This window comes from Choloepus didactylus, chromosome 1, assembly GCF_015220235.1.
Source record: "Choloepus didactylus isolate mChoDid1 chromosome 1, mChoDid1.pri, whole genome shotgun sequence".
In the NCBI taxonomy this organism is placed as follows: Eukaryota; Metazoa; Chordata; class Mammalia; order Pilosa; family Megalonychidae; genus Choloepus; species Choloepus didactylus.
Window position 1 is genome coordinate 175,794,595 of NC_051307.1, and position 9,187 is coordinate 175,803,781.

General features: G+C 33.0%; 1 protein-coding gene across 2 annotated transcripts in view; it reads left to right on the forward strand.

Moving 5' to 3' along the window:
• Window positions 1-8,479, forward strand: part of NR1D2 (nuclear receptor subfamily 1 group D member 2) — a 35,536-nt gene extending 27,057 nt beyond the window's left edge. For both annotated transcript variants that reach the window (XM_037845776.1, XM_037845783.1), the window contains exon 8: window positions 4,106-8,479. In XM_037845776.1, coding sequence (XP_037701704.1) covers window positions 4,106-4,302 — 197 coding nt within the window. In that variant the 3' untranslated portion in view covers window positions 4,303-8,479. The remainder of the gene's footprint in view (window positions 1-4,105) is intronic.
• Window positions 8,480-9,187: the final 708 nt, after the last annotated feature.

The following is a 9,187-nucleotide window of genomic DNA, read 5'->3' on the forward strand; positions in this document are numbered from 1 at the left end:
CAATATGGGGTGCCTCTTATCTTAGTAAGCTTATAATGCTTCTTACCATTTTTCTGCAGTTTTGCAGAATTGTCTCTTCATAAGTAATTAGTATTGGTTTGAGAGTTGACATCAGATTAATAAATATTGTGAAATCAGAGGTAATCAATACTTGTAATTTCTTTATTTGATAAATATGCATTACATGCTAGGTGCTTAGAAAGAGACAAAAAAGCATTAAGGCAGAACTTGCTCTCAAAGTATTTGCATTCTATTTGGAGAGACAACTAATACAAAAAGCTTTATGGTAGTAAACCTTGTGATTCCGACTGCAGTAAGAAGGAATTAAAGAAAGGAAGATGAAGTCATCTGAGAAGGCATTGTGGGAAATATGGGAGTGGAGCTGGAATTTGAAGTATGGATTGTTAGGTTTTCCCGATGAAGAAAAGATGGAGAGTCACAAGATAGGATAAGGAAAAGAGGCAGGTGGTCAGAGCTTAAAGTTTACGTTAGGGAGGAGGGGAATAAGATGGGAGTTAGGGAAACACCAGGTTATGGAATAAAAGCTACAAGAGCTAAGCAGAATTTTAACTGAAACACAGGGCAGCAAAAGTCACAGTAACTTCTGAAGTAGGGGAATGATCAGACAGAAACAATGTGATGCTTCAACATCAGTTCTGCATTTTTATTCTGGATAAATTAGATGGGTAGCATCATTAGAGCTGGAGTCAGATTGAAAGGCTGTGGAAATAACGTTAAGTATGAGGCAGTGGAACTAGGTTGTGGCAGGGGAGATGAAGAAGGGACCATGACCCAGAGTTCATTCAGAGGAAGAAATGAAGAAGAAGAGAATAAAGGGAAACTGTAGGCCAGAAACCATGCTACTCACTTCATTTATATTTTCTACTAGGATCATGATTTTTATTTTGTTTTAATCTTTTGAAAAAAACAAAAACAAAAACGTGTTTTCTTCCTGATTTGAAGAATAATATGGATTCTTTAAAAAATTAGATAACAGTAAGATGAAAATAAAGATTATAGTATCACTGCCAAAAAATAACCACTATTAACATTTGGGGTCTCTGTCTATCCATATTTATATGATATATATGACATATGAAAAAATCTTTGAAATACGAAGTGGGAAGGACTAATTATAAAAGGGTAAAATGTATTCTCATTTTTATTGTATCTATATATTAAGATATATAAGCATACACACACAGGTATGTATATAATTCTATGCATTTAAAAAATATTCTTTTCACTTAAGTATATGTTAGTTTTCATGTCAAATTTAAATCTTTATCACTTAAAAGGGACTGTTATTTTTAAAGCAATATCTGGAACCAAATTCATAAAGTACTCCCTGTCTTATTCTTTAGAGAACTATATTTGTAACCATCTTATCTTTTTAATTGTTCTGATCGTTGCCCACCCAATTCTAAGTAATAGGCTTATACCTCTTTTTCTTTAGTAGATAACTTGAAAAATAAAAGTACTCTATTACTTTCCCTCCTAGGTTTTATAACGTCTGTGTTTTTTCAGTTACTTTATTGGTTATATTTATAATTTGAATATACTCACATTCTTTGATCTCATGATTTCTCTTGGATAGTTTAGATAGAATATCCTCACTATACAGGGACACAGTAGCCTCCTTCCTCCTTATCTTGGCTTCTTTAGCTATTCCATTTCTTTTACATCATCAAGAATGGTAACATTTACATTCTGTTCTATAACTATGATTGTATTCCATGCTTTGTTTTAATTCTAAAAATTGAAAGGTCAAACATCAGCATTTACTATATTGTGATTATGTAAATGGTGTTCACTGTAAAACCATGCAGTGGGATTGGAATGAAATGGTTGAAAAGGCTATGTAAATCTCTGCCATAAACTTGTACCACCTGAGGAAAAATGTTCCAAGCATCAGATAATAAATGTATTCTTCATATTCTCTGTCAATTGCTTAGAATTCAGCTACATTTTAGTTTACATCTAACTTAAAGTAGATTTTTTTCCCTTGGAACCTCTAGTTGTTATCCAAACAAAATATTCACCAGAGTACCAACCACTTATAATACTAGTTTCCATTCACATATCCTTTCCCATTTATTTAAAGTTTCTTTCTTTGCCTATCTAGATGATTTTGTTTGTAGGCTCACTGTTACTGTCTCCCAGTGGTTGGTATTATAAATAACTGAGGATATGATGCAAATCATTTATCTTCTTCTGCCAAAATGTAAGCTCCCTAAAGGAAGGAATTTTGGTTTGTTCACTGCTGATTCCCTACCTAGCACCTAGAACAATAACTAGCACTTAAATTCATTAAGTGTGTTTGGTGAATGAATTAATGAATTGCAAGGATATTTGCAAAAACAATTACTTGAATTTCAAAGACGAGAGTGACTCTTGGAAGCATTATTGAAGGCTCTAAGTATTTTTGCAAAGATGGATATGTGGTTTATGGCTGAAGTCAGATGTCAAGAGAAGAAATCTTTTGCCTTTCAAAGAATTTTATTGTACAAATAATGACCTCCAAAACCAGTAGTCAACATTCAATTTGTTTCTCGTTCCATAAGCATTAGCATATAGTTGTAAGTATAATCCAAAGTTTGTGATATAGCTATACATATTTTCATCAATTTTTCTTGAGTTTAGAGTTGATCAAACTTTTTTTGTCCTTTTCTAAATTTTAGTCCTGTTCTAAGTGTTTGCATTGCAAGTGACCCTTTTCAGCTACCAGTTATAATGGATAACATCCTGAGTCTCATTGTAAAAATGAAAAAAGGATATGAATAGTCAGAAAATTTTGCTTGGTTGTAGAAATCTTTTTCTCATCAGTTACAGCTTCCCTATTATGGGGGCCATTGTTTATTTTTTGTGCACTATTACCTCCTTGTGTAAAGGAAGAAAATAGCCCTTGCTGATTGAAAAAGTCCATGGGAAAACTATATAGGGTTTGGCTGATTTTAAAATGCTTTCCTTTATTGCTGGTTTTTGCTAAATCACTGATTTATTAACATTTTGTATGATGAGTTTAATAACATATGATAGGTGAAAGTGAATGCAGAGTAATATAACTAGTGTAGTAAATTTGTAAAGTGTATTATTTATTGTTATATAACAAATTACTCTAAAACTTAGTGGCTTAAAAATGCAAATATTTATTGTCTCATAATTTCTAAGGGTTAGGAATACAGGTGTAGCTTAGATGCATGCCAGAGGCCCAAGGTTTCTTAGGAGGTTATAGTCAAAAAAGCTGTTGGCAGAGGGCTGTGGTTTCATATGAAGGCTCCAGAAGGGAAGGATCTGCTTTTAGGCCTATGTGGTTGTTGGCAGGTTTCAGTTTCTTGTGAGCTGTTGAACTGAGGGACTCAGTTCCTTGCTAACGGTTGGCTGGAGGCCACCTTAGTTCCTTACCACATGGGACTTTGTAGGACTAACATGGAAGCTGGCTTTCCTCAGATTAAATGAATGAGTGAGAGTACCTAGGAGGGAAGCCACAGTTTTTTTGTAACCTAATCTCAGAAGTAATATGTGCCGTATTTTGTTCATTAGAAACAAGTCAGTAAGTCCAGCCCACTCAAAGGGAAGGGTCTACAAAAGGGCCATGAATACCAGGATGAGGGGATTGTTGGAGACCATCCTAGAGGCTTCCTGCCAAACATAGTAACACAGAAATGTGGCTACATTCTGTATGCAGTAAAAAATATATTTCTGTGTTATTTCTATTCATATTTCTACATTATTCATTTTATTTTGCTAATTAGAAGCAGATGAAATCAGTGGATGGCATCTAATTTTAAAAATACGAATCTCTAATTTTTGCAAACAAAAATACCTGAGCACTAAGAATTCCAATTTTTCACATATACTATCTGATGTATGTTTTATAGTATATTTATATATTTTATAATATATTCATAATGTAATATTTTATAATATAAAATTTTGTCATTGAGATTTTTAAAACTTTGTTAATTATCTTTTGCTTTTGTTCCAATTATGAACTCTTGGTTTGAATTCTTCATTGAGATGGATGAGCAAGAAATTATATATTTATATTTAATGTTAATAATGTCCTCTCCTTTATATCTCTCCTTTTCTTACTCCCCATTAGATCGATCTGGAATAGAAAACGTCAACTCGGTGGAGGCTTTGCAGGAAACCCTCATCCGTGCACTAAGGACCTTAATAATGAAAAACCATCCAAATGAGGCCTCTATTTTTACAAAACTTCTTCTGAAGTTGCCAGATCTTCGATCTTTAAACAACATGCACTCTGAGGAGCTCTTGGCCTTTAAAGTTCACCCCTAAGGCCTTTGTTTATCTAAGTATGAACTGATTCATGCTAACTGTACATTTTGTGCTAAAATGCTTATTTATATGTGTGTATATCCTATGTGGAGATAGAAAAGACTTTTAAGACATTACAAGATTGTAAGCTATCTGTGTAATCATGCAATAGCTGTTTGGATTGAGAACTTTTCAGCCATGATTAGACATTGACATCTCCCCAACAGACCAATCAGCTGTGTCACACTTACTGGAGAAGTTATACTGAGTTATAATCACACTGAATGTTAGACTTTTTCATCTGCCAAAAAACCAAAAAAAAAAAATTTTGATCTCCCTGTGGTATAAATATAATGCACAATCTCAATTACATGAGGACTTAGAAATTAATTCTGTTGCTGTAGAAGTTTTATTAATGAAAAATTAATCCTGTTGTTATGGAAGCTCTATTGAACAATGGGAACCTTTTTCAGCTACCAGTTATAATGGAAGACCTTCACAAGACCATTTGATCTGGTAATTGGAGACTTTGGGAGTTAGGAGATCTCCATGTCTGTACTTTACTCTGTCAATTTAAAGTACATGATCTTGGGCATGTTATTTGGTTTTGGAAAATGAGAATTGATAGTGTCTCCAATGCCCCACCTCACACAGATACTAAAAAATGTCCATGAAACATATTTACCTCTTGGGAGATAGGCACTATGTAAATAGATAAAATTTTTGTTATTATATATTCATAATATTTTTTCTTATTTTTAAGCATTTTTTGGAAATCATTTCACAGTCTACCCGATTCTTTTATTCAGGGTTTCCTGCATAAGTGTGGGATATCCTACTGATACACATATTCAATGTTTATGGGTATATCAAATACATAAAATATGTATATAACATGTATGTGAATATAGTTATACATAAATATATTTCTTCACAATATTTTAAACTGTGAAGAACTTTATCATACAATAAACTTAAGACAAGAGGTGTCAAAAGACCCAAATTTAGGTGCATTTTACCTGTTGATGACATAACCATTGCTTTACAATGTTTAGACAGTAGAATATTGAATTTATGCTCTATTTTTGTTAATTTAAGCAACACTTGATGTAAAACTGCAACAGGCAGTTTGAGTCCGTATTAATAAAAATAGGTTTTTTAGAGTTCATCTCTAGTAAAAATGTTGTTCAAGGTACTAGTTGTTTAAAAGTTCTTTCAAATTTTTACCTTGTACTAAAAAAAGGTTGCATTGCTGCCCCTTATACACATGCTACAGCTTGGTGGTAAAGAATTTTGAGTCTTTCTGGAGAACTAATTAATATTTAAGGACACTGTTTAATATGTTAAAGAGTGTGTGTGTGTTTGTGTGTGTGTGTGTGTGTATGTATGTGTGCTCTGAATAATTTTTTCCCCCTAAATAACACTACAGGGATTTTATCAAATTAGACTTAACCTATAATTTGAAAAATCATTTAGTGTGTGACCTGTAGGCTTAGGAATGGTAAAATCAAAGATGTTTCATCCGCATTTCTAATATTGGACTTTATTAAATAGTTAAGATTAGCCTGTTTATGGCAGTAGGAGAAATAGCCAAAGTTGAGGATTTATGTATGCTTTTCTGTTTCCCTGAAAAATAGCAGTTAATTGGATTTTTGGTAACGACTGCCTTCTTTATAATTTTCGAATTATATATAAAATTGCAAAACGGCACACAGCCCATTTTACTATACTAAGCCTGTTACTTTGATGACTTGTGAGCAGAATGCCTTATTTTGTAATCTTGTTTAACTTGTTGCTATTGAATTTCTTTGGCACTAGTTAAGTAAGTTAAAAAAAAAGTTAAATCCTCTCATTATAAAAGAGGAAAGGTGATGGTGATGTCTGTAATACACTATAAACCATAATTGTGATTTACCTTAAGTAGGTATGACTTTTATGGGACATACAGCATAGTTTTGGTGAATTCTTTACATGATAGCAGTATCTTTTTATAATTTTTTTCCCAAGATAAACAATTGCTTAGTTTTCTTCTACAGGGGATAGAAACAGCTTTTTGAAGTGATATTGAAAACCTCAGAAATCATGTTGATTCTTAATTTTGCCTTTTGCCTGTCTCTTTATAACATGTAACTAAAACAATTGCTAAGTCTTTGAGAATGTGTAATCAGAACTATGTTAGTATTGCTTATAATACTTTGGTTAGGTTCAATATATACATGTATACATAGGTATATAGATTCACATTTTGTCTTGTAAAACTTATTTGAATGAATTCTTCCTGTAGGTAATGGGAAAAAAAATTAATAGTTCATATATCACTCATAGCATTTCTATATTTGAAAATAGCCCAATATTGAAAATCTAATTCTACAGTTAAACCAGCAGCCTATTTACAAGCACATTCTTTGATTGAGTTGGTTATAAACTTACTAAATTCAGAGAAGACAACCAGTTTGGGAAACTTCTAGGTTGGTGGGACACTGTTGATTATTTAATAATGTACTGTATGGATTAAGTGATGCTTTAACTCTGATTTTACATGTTGAAGTTAAAATATGGGCATTATGTCAGCATACTTAAGGGCATTATATCAGCAAACTAAAATTTTTTTTTTTCTATGCTTTTAATGTATCTCTACACGATCTGAGAGAGGACACAAGCTTTTTAGAGGGAAATAGCTGAGGGAAAGGGGAAACATCTTGGAATGAAGCTTTTCTTATGGTGATGATTTAATTACAGATTTAAAAAGTAGACAGAAATTTCAGTGGATTAAGTGTATAGTTTCATATCTACATTTCAAGAAATTACCATTGTAACTTGATAAGGTGATTTATTTAAACATCATTGCAAAGCAAGGTGTAGAAGCTCAGCTAGATTTATTACTGTGCACAAAAGTAACGAAAATACCTATCTCAATTCCTTTTCTTTTCCAATGTAAAGTTTGCTGAATATACAAGAGAGTTTATCACTTAGGATATAGAATTTTTTTTTAGGGGTTGGGGGGAGGGGACCTCTGTCAGGAAATTGTTACCTATAAACAAAGATTGTATTGAATTGATCCAAAACAAAACTTGAAGGTATTCTTGAACTAACATGGAAAAATAAAATGGCTATTGTTTTAAAAAAATGGTAGAAATACATATCATTGACAGGATACGAGTTAAGTTTATTTTCTACAAACTGTAATTGATGAGGACATGGGTAATATCCCCATGTTTCTGAAAAGTAATCTGTACATGGAGGGGAGGGTATAATAAATACTATTTCTAACCAAGTGTGGGTTTTTGACGGCTTTCTACCTCGACGTCTTTGTAAAACCATTTATAATTTAACTTACTGTGAGTTATTTTTTCCCTTGAGTATAGTAGGATCTCTTATGTAAATCTCTGATTCAGCATAGGGGAATATATACATCTGGATTTTTTTATAAAAAAAAGAAAATTTAAGATAAAGTTTGTTTAGTAGTTCCAGCAAGGACTGTTGCTGTTTTTTATACTCTCAACTGAATAATGACTCACTGTAACTGATCCAGTAGTCCTTTCGGGAAGGAAGTGGCAAGAGAGGAAGGGGGTACTTATAGGCAAGAATTGGCTTTGGCCATGAATGGCATAAGGCATCTCAGCAAGACCACCTCCTCCTCCCTTTCCTAGTGATTGAATCTACACTGTCAAAGTTAAGGCCATTAATTAAATCAGCATTACCTGTGATGTTTCCCAGACAAGTAATATCCACTGCTTTTCTATAGATAGTTAAGTGGGAGAAATGGGTTCCCTGACCAAATAAATTTGGAAATGTTGCGTTAAACGAGGTTATTGAAATGCCTTTATGAGCTCATGTGCATCATGAATTGTTTAAGGATGGGTTTAGTTTAGTTTCCCTGCACTTCCTCTATCAAGTAATGCTCTTATTTTCCCCCTGTACTGAGTACATTGTGGAGCTCATGGGAGAGGGTGCTGTTAGGAGAAAAGACTTGTTAACCTATCATTGGAAAGGGTGCTGTTAGGAGAAAAGACTTGTTAACATAGTATCCACTCAGTGTTGATCAGGATGTTGATCAAATGCAGAGGGTTATTGTACAAATTTACTTTTTATTTTGCCCCCTTTTTTTGGTATTGGAAATCTAATAAGAAACTCTGAGTTCCAAATAAATGTGTGGTTGATGATGAATAAAATGGATTAAACTTCTAAATCTTGGAAATGCTGCCTGTGAGTTAAATGAGTAAAGACAGCCAATTCATAGATCTGGTTTTAGTTGTGCCTGTGGTAAAATTTGTCACATTTACTTTACTTTTAGTCTAAGAGTTTAGGAATAGCTATGGCCTGTGTTCTAATAACCACATCAGAATCGCTCTCCGCTATGTGAGAGTTATTTGCTATGGGGTGCTTTTCAGATACCGGAGAATCAAATCAGATCCATTGAGAACAACACTTGAATCTAACGGGTATGGAAGTCATGAAGGTAGTCTTGGAGAAATAATGGAAAAAATCTCCAGAATGTAAACAGTGCTCTCAAAGTTAGCATTTCCCATGTATTTAATATGTTACTTACATTAAAGAGAGTGGAAACTGTGTTTTAAAAAAGTTTCAAATACAAACACTCAAGATGAATATAGTGTTTATTTTTTTTCCTTGTTTTTCCTACTGGAATTCATGGTGTTGAATATGATCTTCTAAATTCTCTAAGATAGGTCCTGCACTTACTTTCTTTTCTGTTGTCTCAGTTTCTTCCATATTGCTTATTCTTAACCCAAGATCTGTACAATGAAAAGATAGACTGAGCTAGGGGAAAAAATCCTTACATTGATAGCAAAATATCTTCTACGTCCCATTAGTAACCTGCAATCACTTGCTAGGAAAAAATTTCATAGCCACACAAGTCATGCAGGCATTTTTTTTAATGGTAATT